Genomic DNA, 16,087 nt, shown 5'->3' on the forward strand with positions numbered 1-16,087 from the left:
CACTTAGCTGCTTCCAGACCTGGATGTCTTCCTAATTGCTACCTTTTGGGGGGCTTCTTTTGTTCCTAGGTTGGAGGAAGCTCCTGGCCCTATGGAATGTTGTCCGTGGTGCTGAAAGGTTCTATTGTAATAATGAAAGCTAACCTCTCACTTGAAGGTTTAGTGCTCATTTTCCATCTGGGAGAGCTGCTGTCCGTGGTGCTCCATTTCCTGCACCTGTAACTGTGTCTGCACCGCTCCCGACTCCTGTCTCACCCCTGGGCCATCCGAGACCCCCATATAATCCCAAATCTGGGCTAAGGCTCATGTGAGACCAGAAATACTTGTACGACGGGGTCCTCTCTGACCCGAGGCTTCCTGGCCATGACCTCAAGGGTCTGAGCCACCGAAGGTCCCCTCCTTTCTCCAGTTCCCAGTTGCCTCCCTTTCTGTTCTGGAGAAGGGCAAAAAGGGCGGCAGTAATGGGAGTAAATGATCCATAATTCTCTGTTTGGCTCAGGCAGATGCTAGGATGAACCTGTCTTTCCTGAGCTCGTATCTACTGCTAGGGATGAAAGAAGAAAGAGCAGAGCTTGCAGCTGACCTGGGGTGAGAGTTAAGCCACATACAACAAAACTGACTTTGGGTGGACTTCCCAGACATACGTGGGAGACAGAGGGCTGACCTTAGCAACAAAGAACCCGGGTTCAAATCCCACCTTTGTGGCTTGCTAGCGCTGTGATCTTGGGCAAGTCACAATCACTGTGGGCTTCAGTGTCTATGTGACCGTCATGGCCATAGGTTATATATGACTATATGATCTCAATAAAGAAATTGGCCTGGATAATCTCTGCTGGTTCCTCTAGGTCTTTGAGGCCCCAGCTCTCTCTCTAGTTCTGCACTCCGGCCAAACTGGATTAACCCCTTTCTTTTGGGTCATCTGAACCTTCAATGAAGCCCATCCTAATTCACTACCTCCTTATCCCCTTAGCCAGATCTCTCATCAGCCCTAAGCCTGTGAGACCTGGGACTTCTAGCATCTAGTTCTGTTAAATTTCTCTGTGCCCATATCTTTACCTTTTCCCCACGACTTTATGAGTTTTCTAGGGACAGAACAAGAGTCTCCCTCCCTCCCTTCTCTCTCCCTCCTTCCTTCCTTCCTCCCTCCCTTCTCTCTCCCTCCTTCCTTCCTTCCTCCCTCCCTTCTCTCTCCTTCCTTCCTTCCTTCCTTCCTTCCTTCCTTCCCCTTTCCCTTCCTTTCCCTTTCCCTCCCTCCCTCCCTCCCTCCCTCCCTCCTTCCTTCCTTCCTTCCTTCCTTCCTTCCTTCCTTCCTTCCTTCCTTCCTTCCTTCCTTCCTTCCTTCCTTCCTTCCTTCCTTCCTTCCTTCCTTCCTTCCTTCCTTCCTTCCTTCCTTCCTTCCTTCCTTCCTCCCTCCCTTCCTTCCTTCCTTCCTTCCATTTATTTGTTTTACTGAGGCAATTGGGGTTAAGTGGCTTGCCCAGGGTCACCCAGCCAGGAAGTGTTATGTGTCTGAGGCCAGATTTGAATTCAAGTCTTCCTGACTTCCCGGCTGTTGCTCTACCCACTGAACCACCTAGCTGCCTCAGTTTCCTTTATTTTTTAATCTCTTCTGGTGCTCAGTAGTTTTCACTTAGTGTTGTCAGAATGAGAGTGAGCAAAGTCAGGCTGATGACTTGCCGAGCAGAAAAGCTCTTCCTTGGGCCTGAGCTGGACTCAGTGGAGGACAAAGCTTGCTTCCTACTGATTAGGGATTCTTATTTTTCACCACGAACCCTTTCTTAGAACAATGTCTTTAATGCATAAAAAAGAGCCACGGGATTAAAAAGGAAACCAATTCTATTGAAGCAGTTATGAGAAAAACATTTAGACCACATTCAGATCCTGGTTTAAGGACCTTTGCATGGAGGCTGCACAGAGCTTGGAGGGGAGCAATCACTGGGGGGGGGGGAAATCAAGGGGCACTGGTTCCATGGGGGCCATGTCTGAGGCAACAGAGTCATGGAGCTTGGGACTATGAGGCTCCGTGTTACTGGGTTTAGGATCACTATGGGGCCGTGGGTGACCCTGGGGGGAGTAAGAGTTCCGCAGGTGCCATAGCCCTGGGTTCCCTGAGGGTCAGTTACTGTGAGGTTGGGATCGTGGGGCCCTGGAGAGGAATCCTTGTGGAGCCAGGGTCAGCCAGGGCCCAGACTTTGGAAATCACTGGCTCCTGTCCCTTGGGGCCTTCCCTTCCCCATCTTTCCCACTGTCCCCCGGCTCCAGCTCCAGAAAGTTCTGGAAAAACTCCCGAGTGTTGAGATGCGGCTGCCAGAGCAGCAGGTAGCACTTGGGCAGGTAGAAGGTAATCAGGATCCCAAGGGCACAGAGCAAGATGGCGCCCATCTGCATGGCCGGCTGGTAGACCTTGGGCACGTTGGCGAGGAGCGGGATGAAGGAGATCCAGGTGATGAAGTAGGCCAGCATGGCAAAGGTGATGCCCCTGGCCAGGTTGTACCGCCCGGCCTGGCTCTGAACCATGAAGGTGCCCAGGAAACAGAGGAAGGCCAGCGCCGCGTTGAGTATGTGCACCACACCAAAGCTGAACCAGGAGCTCACCTGGCAGTGCACCAGGGCCTCGCGGGGCAGCGTCTTCCAGTCCGTCACCATGCGCTGGGGGAAAGCCAACAGGTACCAGGTGCAGAGCGCACCCTCCACCAGCAGCAGAAGCACCATCAGCACCCAGGCTCGGGGCCCGCGCAGCCAACTCCGGAGCCGCCCGGCCCCGCCCGGGAACTCCGAAGCCAGGAAGACCTCAGCTGCTCTGAGGAAGAGGGTGCCGAGGCAGCCGGTGAAGGGCAGGTGGAAGAGGGGCTGCTGAGCCAGGCAGCTGATATTGCTGGGCTGGCCGGGGAAATGCAAGACACTGAGGCACACCAGGAGCAGGCAGCCCAGGCCGAAGCAGCTGAGGCTTCCTCCCGAGGCCTGCACCACAGGCGAGCTCCGGCCGTGGCAGAAGAGCCCCAGAGCCGCCAGGCTTAGGCCCACCTCCAGCAGTAGCAGGAGGAGCAGGGCGACCACCACCGGCTCCCCCCAAGCCAAGAACCTGAGGGTCCGAGGAAAACACCGAGTGCTGAGATCAGGAGACCACTGGTGCTCTTGGCAGCGGCTGCAGGTCAGGTCATCTGTAAGGAGGGAGCGGAGGTGTGAGCTGGTTGGCGGCCCCCGAGGGAGCTCCCTGACCCCCCTCATTCCCTGGGCTTGACATACGGACACCCCAGCACCTGTTCTTCTAGATAACTGATGGAGGATGCAGAGGGGACCGGGAGCCAGATTCCCAGAGTCAGCCTCCAGAACCCACCTGACAATGTCACTCTTTTCAGAATCTCAGGGCTCTCTCCAGACTTCCAGGAGATTTCTCTAGAATATCCCCCAGGGGCCACCTGGTTTCCGCTTAGGCCCCAACACCTCTGATGGCGGCCCATTGCAATTCTGGATAGCCAAGGTTTTACTCAAATAGAGAAGTAAAGTAACAGAGCACTGAGCTTAGAGCCAGTCATGGATTTGGATCCTGTGTCAGCCCCAGTCAACAAGCACTTATTAAGCACTTAGTGTGTGCCAGCACATAGCACATTAAGTTCTAAGGACACAAAAAGGAGCTTACATTCAAATAGGGAGAAAAACATTTAAAAAAATATGCAAAAACCAGCACATACAGACTAAATTGGAGGTCATTTAGTCACTAGCAAGGGAGGTCAGAAAAGTTCGATTTCTTCCTCTGGAAAATGGGGAAGTTGGATTCGGTGACCTCAAAGGTCCTGTGACTACAAAGCTTGGATGTTGATGTACAATGGACAGAGTGTTGAGTTTATGAAGATCTGAGTTCGAATGTGGCCTCAGACGTGTCCCAGCTGTGTGACTCTGGGCAAATCACTCAACCCGGTTTGCCTCAGTTCCCTCATTTGTACAAGGAGGATAGTGATGGAACCTGCCTCCTAGGACTGCTGTGAGGATCAAATGAGATCAAATGCACTGCCTCGCACATTTAATAATTTCCTATTTGTAAATAAATAACATAAAGGAGGGAAAAGGACTCACGTGCAAAAATGTTTGTAGCAGCTTTTTTTGTGGTAGCAAAGAATTGGAAAATGAGTAGATGCCCATTTGTTGGGAATGGCTGAACAAATTGTGGTATATAAAGGTAATAGAATATTATTGTTCTATAAAAATGATGAATAGGCTGATTTTAGAAAGGCCTGGAAAGATGAACATGAACCGATACTGAGTGAAACAAGCAGAACCAAGAATACACTGTGTACAGTAACAGCAACAATGTGCCTGATCAACTGAAAAAGGCTTGGTTCTTCTCAGTGGTTCAGTGAGCCTCCTAGATAACTCCTAGAGTTGTGAGGCTCAAATGAGATCAAATGCACTGCCTCGCACATTTAATAATTTCCTATTTATAAATAAATAAGAACATAAAGGAGGGAAAAGGACCCACATGTGCAAAAAATGTTTGTAGCAGCTTTTTTTTTTGGTAGCAAAGAATCGGAAAATGAGTAGATGCCCATTTGTTGGGGAATGGCTGAACAAATTTTGGTATGTAAAGGTAATAGAATATTATTGTTCTATAAAAATGATGAACAGGCTGATTTTAGAAAGACCTGGAAAGACTTACATGAACCAATGCTGAGTGAAACAAGCGGAACCAACATTACACTGTATACAGCAAAAATGTGCCTGAAAAAGGCTCTGTTCTCAGTGGTTCAGTTATCCAAAGCAATCCCAGCAGACTTTGGACAGAAAGTGCCATCTGCAGCCAGAAAAAGATCTAAGGAGACTTAGTGTAAATTGACACAGGCTAAAAAAAAAAAAAAAAAAAAAAATATGGGATGATCAACTAGGAAAGGGCTGGTTCTTCTCAGCGGTTCAGTGATCCAGGGCAATCTCCATAGACCTTGGATAGAAAATGTCATCTGCATCCAGGAAAAGAGCTATGGAGATTGAATGTAAATCAGCACAGGTTCTGTTCAGTTCCTTTTTGTTTTTTTGTTTTTCCTCTCTCCTGTGGTTTTTCCCTTTTGTTCTGATTTTTCTCTCCCAAATTGATTCATAAAGCAATGTGTATTACAAATAAATAAATAAACAATAGAAAAGTGTCCTATTTAATATTTAATTTATGGCACACTTAATAATTGCTGGTTTTAGGGGGCAGCTAGGTGGCGCAATGGATAGAGCACCAGCCTTGAATTCAGGAGGACCCGAGTTCAAATCCGGTCTCAGACACACAACACTTCCTAGCTGTGTGACCCTGGGCAAGTCACTTAACCCCAGCCTCAGGAAAAAAAAAAAAAAGAAAAAAAAGAAAAGAAAAAAGAAAAAAAAATTGCTGGTTTTAGGGCAATTAGATGGCACAGTGGATAGAATCCCAGCCCTGGAATCAGGACAGTCCAAGTTCAAATTTAACAGCAGAATCTTAGCAGGTTGTGTGACTCTGGTCAAGTCACTTAAAGAAAAATGTAATAATTGCTGGTTTTCTTCCTTCCTGTGATCACATGAACTGACATTTGCCCTAATTTCTCCCTGGCAGCTGAAGGCACAGCCAGAGGCTGGGCAAGAAGGACTTACTACTAAGAGGGTCCCTCATTTTTTCATTTCTGGGAAAAAATCAACCAAGACCAACCAAAGCAATTCTGCTGAGACTATCTCTTTAAAATGGCGCTCTCTCTTCCCAGAAGGGACTGCAGAAAGAGCATGAGCCAGTGCTAGAAGGGCAGGAGGGGTCTGTGAATTTAAAGTGAAATTAGGGGCAGGAGGTACATCCTCAGAGGTCAACATGGGGCTGCTTCTGGACTTACCACGGTTCTTTCTGTAGGTGCCAGCTTTGCAGCTGAGACAGTCATAGCAGCAGGAGTGGAAACCTTTGACCCTCCTCACCTGGCCTTTCTCACATTCCCGGGAACACCTAGACACAGGCTCCTGGGAAAGGGAGGAGGAGGGGGAGAAATCACTGGCCAGACGCAGCTGCCCATCCTGGCCACACTGAAGGTCCTGGGAGCCCTTTCCCATGTTATGGCTACAAAACAAGCGGCTTCATTTACCGATCCAAAAGGCTTCAGATTCGAGCTTTGCCTGACACTCTGAGTCTGTCCCTTTTTGGCTCTGGGTCTCAATTTCCCCTTCAGTGACAGAAGAGAATTATCTTGAAGCTCTACAAATAGGCTGGTATATAATGGTGATGAATGGGTGAAGCGCAGGACCTGGACTTCATCTTCCTGAATCACATCTGGCCTCTGACACTTACTAGCTGTGTGACCCTGGCCAAGTCACTAAACTCTGTGTGCCTCAATTTCCCCATCTGAAGAAGGAAATGGCAAAACCTTTCCACAATTCTATTTGATTGATGCTCACAACAACCCTGGGAGGTAAGTACCATTATTACTTTTTTTTACAGTGACAGAAACTGAGGCAGACAGAGGTGAATTGACCTGCCCCGGGTCAGCTAGTAAGAGGTCAGATTTGAACTCAAGCCCAGACCCTGGTGCTCCCTGGCTGCCTCTGAAAAGGATGCTAAATTTGAAGGCAGCAGATCTGGATTCAAATCCCAATTTATCACTACTTGTGTGACTTTGGATAAATGAGGGCTTCAGTTTCTTTATTTGAATAAATTCAATGTCCCTTGTAGCTCTTGTCTTCAAACTTATGATTTCCATAACCAGTCCTGCAGTAGCCCTGTCTGGGGAGATGGCCAACCCATCACCATGTCAACCTCATTTGGTCCAAAGGGGAGCTCGTTATCTTAATCCCCAATGTGCCTGTTTGCAAACATAGAGTCACATCTCCCTTCCCCACCCCCAGTCAGTTGTTAGCCACTTTAAGAGGAACAGCTTTTCCTGGATTCCTCCTGGAACCCTGGGTAATCTGTCTTGGCCTGGAGTGGTTCCTTCCCATGCTTCCGACCAGGCTTCTGGCTCCTTCTCTCCCCTGTTGGTCACAGACTGACCCAACAGGACCAATGGCACTTATTTCCCATCTCTCCCCTTTAGCTGAATTCCAAGTGTCCATTCTCCCATGTCTCACCACCGTGTTTTTGTGCAACCTGAGCCTGGACCATATCATCTCCCCAACTCCTCCTCTCAGACTCCTAACTAGAGACCTTTCCTGATCCTCCTGGCTGTTTGCCTCAGTTTCCTCATATGTAAAATGAGCTGGAGAAGGAAATGGGAAACGGCTCTAGTACCTTTGCTAAGAAAACCATAAATGGAGTCACAAAGAGTCAGACATACTTGAAAAATGAGTCCCTAATATTTGGCATAGTACCAATGGACGTGCTTCCATTTCCACGTGGACGTGATGGGCTGACCCTGCACAAGGGATCATTCAGACCCTCTGCTTTTCCTCCTTCCCTCCCTGCGCCCCCACTACCTTATTCCCCTGGCTGTGCCAGCGGATCTGGGAACGATTGAGCTCCAGGCTCCCTTGGAAGGTGCCCACAGTAAGGAGCTCCGGCTCCTCATATCTGTGCCAGACCCACAGCTTCAGGTCGTAGTTCATGTCCACGTTCCCACTGTCATCGAACTGCAGGGTGAGCGAGCGGGCGGGGAAGCGCAGGTTGTACATCTTGCTCACGAGCTGTGGGGAGAAGGAACAAGATGCCCAGGCCAGGGAGCAAGGAGGAAGTCAGGGCTGGAGGAAGAGGGAAAGGCTGCAGTGGGATCCAGGATTAAGAAGGGCTTGGTCTGAATGAATAAACTAGTAAATATACTAATGGAAACAAGTATCAGGTGAGCAGTTACTTAGTAGCTGCATTCACTGAATGAGATGGTGCTGACTTTTTTAAGGCACTGAGATGGAGAGCTAGATGGGACCTCAACAGCCTCCAGGTCCAATTCCCTCGTTTTCCAAAAGAGGAAACTGAGGCTTGGGGAGGTTCATGGATTCCTCGGTCCCTCAGGAGTCATCTGAGCCAATCTTCTCATTTTAAAGAGAAAGAAACTGAAGTCCAAAGATGAAGCTCAAAATCCCTTAGGTAGTAAGGAGGAGAATGGGATTATATACCTCAGAAACTCTGACTCCACACTCTGCCACTTACAAGTGTCACTGAGCTCTGAGACTCAGTTTCCCCATCTGTGATCTGAGAGGGTAGGACCCTTCCAGCTCAAATCTCTGCTCCTATGATACTACTCTTTTGCCTCATCATACCTGAATGTAACCATGGGCTTTGTAGGCTGTCCCAGAAGGAGCCTCTGAATACAATACAAATCCCACAAAGACTCCATCAGCTTCCGGAGGACTGGCCCAGCTCAACATCCCCTGGCCTGGTCTCCAAGAGGCTGACCCCTTGGAGATGAATTCACTGGCCAAGGAGCCTCATGAAAAGGCAGGAAGGGGCTACAATCTGTACTCTGGAGGGAGGACACATCAAGGAGAGCCCAAATCCAATTTTACCACCACCATTTGTCCAATATCTCTTCTCTGTCTTAGCCAAACTTCTTGGAGGGAAAACCTGTCAGGGGTGGCTAGATGGTGGCCCTGGAGCCAGGAAGGCCTGAGTTCAAAACCAGGCTCAGATACTTCACACTTCCAAGCTGTGTGATTCTGGACAAGTTACTTACTGCTTTTCTCCTTAACCCTTTGCAGTCTCGTGTCCTTAGCCAACTGAAACTGCTCCTTCTGAGGTTACCACTGACCTTAAAGTGCTGGTTCCAATGGTCTTTCCTCTGGCCTCCCCTTCTAGAGCTCTCTGCTGGGTCCAACTGTTCATTCTCCTCATTATTCTCTCCTCTCTGGGTTTTCTGGCCACTGCTCTTTCTTGATTCTCCCCCCACCTCTCTGACCTCTCCTCAATCTCATTAGTTCATCATCCACATCACACACAATAATCCTGGCTCCTCTTCTCCTTGTGTGGTCTCTCCTTTATCAGCTCCCATGGCTTCCATGAAAATGAAATGAGACTTAATGAAAATCTGGATATCCATCCCTGGTCTGTCCGCTGACTTTCAGCCCCACATCAAATCTTCTCTTTTTGTAATTTCCCTCTTTTCTTTGTAATCTCCCTCTTTCTTTCCTTTTCTTTTTCTTTCTTTTCTTTTTCTTTCTTTTCTTTTCTTTTTCTTTTTTTCTCTTCCTTTCTTTTTCTCCTTTCTCTCTCTCTCTCTCTTTCTCTCTTTCTTTTTCTGAGGCAATTGGGGTTAAGTGACTTGCCCAGGGTCACACAGCTAGGACGTATTAAGTGTCTGAGGCCCAATTTGAAATTAGGTCCTCCTGACTTCAGGCCGGTGCTCTATCCACTGCGCCACCTAGCTGCCCCCAATTTCCCTATTTGGTTCCTCTCTTTGCCACAGCCCTTGAATGTGGGAGGCTGTTTTTTCTTCCTATTTGTACATACGCAGCATTTCCCCCACTTTCTTGCCAGCTCTGACCAGCAGCTCCCACCTAACCTGGTCTCTCTGCCTCTGATTTCTCCCCTCTCCAATCCATCCTTCGCCAAAGTACTCTTTCTGGTGTGGGGGTCTGGCCAGATCGTTTCTGTCCCACAAACCCAGTGGTTCCCTATCACTGCCATGATCAAATATTAAACGCCCACTGAACACTCTTCATTCATCTACTCCGCCCTCCCCATGACACAGAGCTTCCCTTCCCAAGCAAAGTGGCACTTCTGCTGCCTCTTAGAGATGACCCTCCATCTCTGGCCTCTGCTGGCCCCCTTTACCTGGAGTGACTTCCCTCCTCCCCTATTTCCTAGAGCCCTCAGTTTCCCTCAGAATTTCTGGAGGAAGTCTTGCTAATTTCCCCAGCTGCCAGGGCTCTCCCCCCTCCCGGGGATTGTATTTCTTTGGTACTTTCATGCCGTCTCCCCCGTAGAAGGCAGGCTGCCGAGAAGACCGTAATTTCTGTTTCTCTCCACCCCCTGGCAAAGAGTTGGCCAGAGTGGGGTCCTCACCTCCCAGGGCCGAGTGCCATTCTTGGAGAAGCACCCGGAGGCGTTGCAGCCCAGGGAGCGGTGGAGGGCGTGAGCCACGCTGTAGACGGCCGCATAGACAGCGAAGGTTTGGTGGTGTTGCAGGCCTGCCGAGATGTTCTTGTGGCTGATGTGGTCACACTGCGGACACTGCGGCCCAATCACGTCCTCCTCGGACAGGGACGGAGTCTCCCCAAGGCTGTCACAGAAGGTCTGGTTGGCGGCCTGGCTCAGGCACCGGGCCACGTAGTCGTCGAACTCAGGCAGCGGGGAACCCTGCAGGAGGAACCCCAGGATGGTGCCCATTCTCCAGATGCCGGGCAGCTTGACGACCTCCTCAGACACCAGCCAGGCTTCGCTGGCCACCCACACCTTGGGCGTGACCTGGGTCTGGATGCAGTACTGGAAGAGGATGCGGGCAGCCGTCGCCGTGGAGAAGAGCACCACCACCTGTACTGCGCTCTGGTTGATCTGCCCCAGGATGTTGCCCACCTTGCCCAGGTCCTGGAGGTTCTGGGCCTTGGACAGCGGCAGGATGCCCTCGTGGGCCACACAGATGCTGCGGTTGTTGGCCAGGCTGGAGAAGATGTTGAGCCCCTGGCGGCCGTACTCGTCGTCGCTGCCCAAGGCTGCCACCCAGTTCCAGCCAAACAGGTTCAGCAGCTCCACTATGGCCTCCAGCTGCACCCGGTCACTGGGGATCGTCCGGAAGAAGGATGGGAACGTCTCCCGGTTGCTCAGCCGGTCAGTGCTGGCCCCGTAGCTGACCTGCGGGAAAAAGAGGCTGGACCAGGAGTGTGGCCGACGGGCCCACGGCCAAGGCTGGTTAGGAGAGTGGAAGCCCAAAGGCAGGGGATTGAAGATCTCAGGAGGAGAGGGGGGCTTTGGTGAATGGGGATGGGAGCCTCCATGGGGTGCTCAAAAAAGGGGATGGGGGGTTCTGAGGGGGATGAGGGCTCAACAAGGGGGGATGGGGGCCTCTGGGAGGGATAGGGGCTCAATAAGGGGGATGAGGGTCTCTGGGAGGGATGGGGGCTGGAGGGACAATGCAACATGGAACATGGAACATTTCCTAAGTGGGATTGGGGGTTTATGAGTGGGAGTAGGGACGAGAACTCAATGTAGGGTGGTCTCCATTTGGATAAACCCAGGCTGTTTCCCGCCTTAACATTTAAGCTGCCCAAGCTTAGGAGGTAAAGCTGCTATTTGACACCAAGGCCTGGTTTTGTTCCCATGTCCAGGGGCTGTTTCTGGTGTTCTTCCCCCTCCTCCCCCAAGGCACTGCAGGAGACAGAAAGGTGACTCCCTGCCTGAGAGCAGGTTTGGGTCTGCAAGGAGCTGGGAAGGGAACTTGAATCAGCACCTGGCCCCACTCCCCGGCTCCCGTACCTGGGGCATCAGGAAGAAACCGAAGAGCTTGCCCGTGATGAGGGCGAGCTCGGAGGAGTGGGGGCCGATGACCGCCACTACACGGGGCCAGTACTGGGTGTAGTTGCAGTAGGCGCCGAGGTCCTGGCTCCTGCTTTGTGACATAAACAGGAGGCTGGGCTTCATGGTGACCACGGGCAGGGAGCATGTGTCATAGAGGTCATAGCCCAGGGAGACGCCGGGCAGCAGGGCTGATGAGCTGTTAATCTCCTCGATGGCCATCTTCATGGCCAGGGCCCACAGCAGCCCTATTGCTGAGAACCTGCATTGGAGGAGCCCCCAGTCTGAGCCTCAGAGCCGTGGCCCGGGACTCCAGTCTTAGGAAATCAGCCCTGAATGGTACACTGCCCCCTCCTCTGCTCCTTCTTAATGCTTAATCCTTCTTAAAGCATTAAGATGGTCCTCTTATTTAGTGTACAGATGAGCTGGACATCTCTGCCCTTACCCAGGACAGAAATGCCCTGGAGCCCCTCCTTCTACCTCCTGCCCCTGCCTCAAGTTCTTTTAGGGCAGAAAATAGTCATCCATTAATAAATAGATTTATTAAGCACCTACTATGTGCCAGGTCACTTGCTAAATTCTGGAGCTACAAAGAAAGGCAAAAGTCAGACCTCGCTCTGGAGAAGTTCACAATGTAAAAGGAGCGACAACATGCAAGCAAAGATGCACAAACAAGCTGTATAAAGGAGAAACGGGAAATAATCAGTGAAAAGAAGATGCTAGAATCGTGGAGGATTGATTGGGAGAACCATCTGTAAGAGGTGGGACTTGAGAAGTTAGGAGAGTACATCAGGGGGTAGCTGGGGTCCCTTCCACTTCTAACCTATATACTGGAGAGACAATAGCAAATGGGCTCGGGATCAGGTAGACCAGGGCGCAAATCTTGATTTCAACGCTGGGCAGCAATAGCTAACACAGTGCTTTACGGTTTGCAAAGAACTCCTCCCCACATATATATTATCTTATTTTGTTTTTATAACACCCCTGGGCAAACTACAATCTCTGTGGGTCTCATTCATCCATGTATTGAGTAGGGGGTGACATTATTGGGTCTCCCCATTAGGACAATGACTGATGGCTGAATGGAGAATAGGTGAGAGAGGCAGGCAGACCCCCCCCCAGCAGCTACTGTAGTAATCCAGATGTGAATGACCCCCCCAGTTATTGCAATAATCCAGATGTGAAATAATGAGGGTCTGTAGCAGGATGGAGGCAGTATCAGGGGAGAGAGAAGGAGGACTCTATTTGAGAGACGGGGAAATCAGCAGGCCTTGGCAACAGGTTGGATGTGGGGGATGAGAAAGAAGGAGGAATTGGGGGAGCCTGGGGGACCGGGAGGCGGGTACTGCTCCCTCCAGTAAGAGGGAAGGTTGGGGTGGGGGAAGGGTTCTTGTCTTTATGATTCCTGCCAGCACTTTTTTGGTTGTTTGGGGAGGTGGGGAGAGGGCATTTCCTTAGCTGACAGATCAGAAGAATATGGGAAGCTCAGTCTTAATGAGAAGTTCCCTGGGAACATTGAGAGTAGGAGAGGGGACTTGCCCAGTGTTTAGTCAGATGTGTCAGAGTTGGGACTTGAATCCAGTCCCCCTCCCCATCCCCAGCTCCAAGGGCAGCTCTCCCTCTGCACTGCCATGGCTGCCTCTTCTTAGCACATTAGCAGGTGCTTAATAAATAATCATTGACTGAGTAGGCCCTGGAGTATATTCTAGGGCAGTGTACCAGTCACTGAGATCCCTTGCCTTCCTTATCTGCTGCCCATCCCCTCCAGGGCTAACTCTCTACCAGGGGGCACCTCGACCCCCAGCTGCTTGCTGTCTAGGAACTCCCCCATCTCATTTACCTGACGCAGAAATCCCAGAACCCCTGATCTCCCCCACTTCTGGGACACTGTCCTCCCCTTTACCTGGTCCACATGCCTGGGGGCTCTTCCCCTTATCTGTCTCACAGACCCCCAATCCTTCCCTCCACTTACCCGGCACAAAGGCCTTTTGGGATTTCCTCCCCTTCTTACCTGGTACTTGCCCCCCTACTCCTGGCTATAGACCTATAGACCTATAGACCCTCCTGTTATCTGGGACAGATTCTCTGGAGCTCCCCTCTTCCCTGTTACAGGCTCCCTGAGGCTTTCCCCCTTACCTGGTACCCAGACTCCTGGTCTCCCCACTTCCACAGCCCCCTGTTTTGCCTAACACACACTCCCCCTCCCCTCCCAATCTCAGCCTTCCCCCTCCCCACATACTTGGTGCACAGAATCCCTTCTGGTCGGCTCTTCTTTGGAAGATCCTCGTCTCTGACCCCAAAGGGGAAGAGGCCGCCTAGGATGTAGTCCCCATTCAGCCTGAGCTGCCTGGAGATGCACAGCTTGGCCTGGGCAGGGCAGCAGGCCAGGCCCAGGCTCAGGCCCAGGCAGTGCAGGAAGGCCCACATGATGGAAGGGAGGTGCTCCTCACAGAAGGAAGCGCAGATAGACACCAAATGGAGGCAACCTGCAGCTGAGGATAGGGAGCAGAAGGCCTGGAGATTTGTTTAGCAAAACTCTCTCCCTTCTTGCTCCCTGGCTCCGGGCCCGCTAGGCAAATGGGCTGTGGGGCCAGGGGAACCAGGGCTGGATTTTAATACAGTTGCTTTACATAGCTCCATCGACAGAGGGTTTTGCACGCACTCTTGGCCCGGGCGGCCCAAGTGGGCTCAGCATTAGGATCGGCCTCAGTAGCCCCAGATACAGGACTATGAGTCCTGAATGACATAAGCTGGCCAGAGATGATCCTGAACCCGGAGGCAGGAGGTGCTTAATATTGTATCCTTCACACTTGCCTGCTTTCTGATCTTGGACAAATTGCACCCCCCCCCCCGTGAGGTTCATTTGTCCAATAAGGAGATTCATTCTTATACCCCACCCCTTGGGTAAGGTTGCTCTCAGCCCTAAAGGTTGTGATGATTAAAAAAGTTCCAGAGACTTAGTTTCTGGGCAACTTATTAGTTTTAACTAATGTTTTTATTTTTATTAAGAGGGCCAGCATATTATTAATAAAAGGATGGTCATTTGACTTTCTCCCAGTTCAAAAACAGTCATACAGTGGGCTCAGGGCTTATCTATCTGCCATGTATAGATGATTTTTTAAAAATGTATTTCTCAATTATCCTTTAAGAATTTTTGAGTTCCAGAGATACCACTACACACCTGTTAGAATGGCTAGAATGACAGGAAAAGAGAATGACGAATGTTGGAGGGAATGTGGGAAAACTGGGACACTGATACATTGTTGGTGGAGTTGTGAACGAATCCAACTATTCTGGAGAACGATTTGGAGCTATGCTCAAAAAGTTCTCAAACTGTGCACATCCTTTGACCTAGAAGTACTGAAAATTTTATTGGGCTTATATCCCAAAGAGATCTTAAAGGAGGGAAAGAGACCCACATATTTGTAGCAGCCTTTTTGTAGTGGCAAGAGACTGGAAACTGAGTGGATGCCCATCATTTGGAGATTGGCTGAATAAATTGTGGTATATGAATGTTATGGAATATTATTGTTCTGTAAGAAATGACCAGCAGGAGGATTTCAGAAAGGCCTGGAGAGACTTACAGGAACTGATGCTGAGTGAGCAGAACCAGGAGATCAGTATACACAGCAACAACAAAATTATACAATGATCAATTCTGATGGACATGGCTCTCTTCAGCACTGAAATTATTCAAACCAGTCCCAATTGTTTAGTGATGAAAAGAGCCATCTACACTCAGAGAGAGGACTGTGGGAGCTGAGTGTGGAACACAACATAGCATTCTCACTCTCTGTTGTTATTTGCTTGCATTTGGTTTTCTTTCTCAGTTTTCTTTTCCTTCCTTCTTGATCTGATTTTTCTTGTGCAGCAAGATAACTGTATAAATATGTATACATATATTGAATTTAACAGGTAAATTTCATCATATATAACATGTATGGGACTACCTGCCATCTAGGGGAAGGAGTGGGGGGAAGGAGGGGAAAATTTAAAACAGAAGGTTTTGCAAGGGTCAATGTTGAAAATTTTCCCATGCCTATTCTTTAGAAATAAAAAGCTCTAATAAAATAAAAAAAGAAAAAAGAATTTTGAGTACTAAATTCTCCCCTTTATTCCTGTCCCTTGAGAAGGGAAGCAATAAGATACCCACAATACATGTGAAGTCATGCAAAATATTTCCATATTAGTTATGTTGCAAAAGAAAACACCCCCTAAAAAAGCAATAAAATAATGTTAAAATAAAGTCTGCTTCAACCTGAACTAAAGGTTAATCAGTTCTTTCTCTGCACTACATGTCTATTAGTTCTTGAGCTAAATAACATTTTTTCCTCAATGGGTCTTTTGGAATTATTGGGGTCATTGCCTTGAACAGAGCAGGTAAGTCATTAAACAATATTGCTGATACTGTGTACTCTGCTCACTTCACTTTGCATCAGTTCATGTAAATCTTCCCAGATTTTCCAAAACTCTCCTCATCCCTTCTTTTGCAGAATACTATTACAGGTGAGTTACCTACAGAAATCTTCCTCTAGGACCATAGGAATCATCATTTAGAATGGGAAGGAACTTTAGAAACCAGTGAGTCTCCTACATCTCATACAGGATGAGACCCCCAGAAGTCGTAGTTTGCCCATGGCTGTTATCAAAACAAAATGAGATAATGTATGTGAAAAAAGCTCTTTGCAGACCGTAACGCACTATGTTAGCTAGTGACTGTCC

At 49.5% G+C, this 16,087-nt stretch overlaps 1 protein-coding gene across 1 annotated transcript; it reads right to left on the reverse strand.

Annotated features, from left to right (window-relative positions):
- Positions 1–1,947: 1,947 nt before the first annotated feature.
- On the reverse strand, positions 1,948–13,792 carry TAS1R3 (taste 1 receptor member 3). Its single transcript, XM_074302575.1, has 6 exons — positions 13,605–13,792; positions 11,327–11,627; positions 9,920–10,705; positions 7,402–7,608; positions 5,835–5,955; positions 1,948–3,161 (listed from the first exon to the last, which is right to left on the reverse strand). The coding sequence occupies exons 1-6, from the start codon at positions 13,790–13,792 to the stop codon at positions 2,200–2,202; spliced, it is 2,565 nt and encodes an 854-aa protein (XP_074158676.1). The 3' UTR covers positions 1,948–2,199.
- Positions 13,793–16,087: the final 2,295 nt, after the last annotated feature.

This window comes from Sminthopsis crassicaudata, chromosome 3 (assembly GCF_048593235.1).
Source record: "Sminthopsis crassicaudata isolate SCR6 chromosome 3, ASM4859323v1, whole genome shotgun sequence".
Taxonomy (NCBI): domain Eukaryota; kingdom Metazoa; phylum Chordata; class Mammalia; order Dasyuromorphia; family Dasyuridae; genus Sminthopsis; species Sminthopsis crassicaudata.

What these genes read in the sequence shown, in the direction of transcription:
- TAS1R3 (XM_074302575.1), bottom strand. Translation starts at nt 13,792, where the DNA reads ATGTGGGCCTTCCTGCACTGCCTGGGCCTGAGCCTGGGCCTGGCCTGC. An exon ending in GAAGGGATTCTGTGCACCAA is followed by an intron (nt 11,628 to 13,604) that starts GTATGTGGGGAG and finishes CCTCCAATGCAG; the next exon opens with GTTCTCAGCAATAGGGCTGC. An exon ending in GGCACAGCCAGGGGAATAAG is followed by an intron (nt 5,956 to 7,401) that starts GTAGTGGGGGCG and finishes TCCCTTTCCCAG; the next exon opens with GAGCCTGTGTCTAGGTGTTC.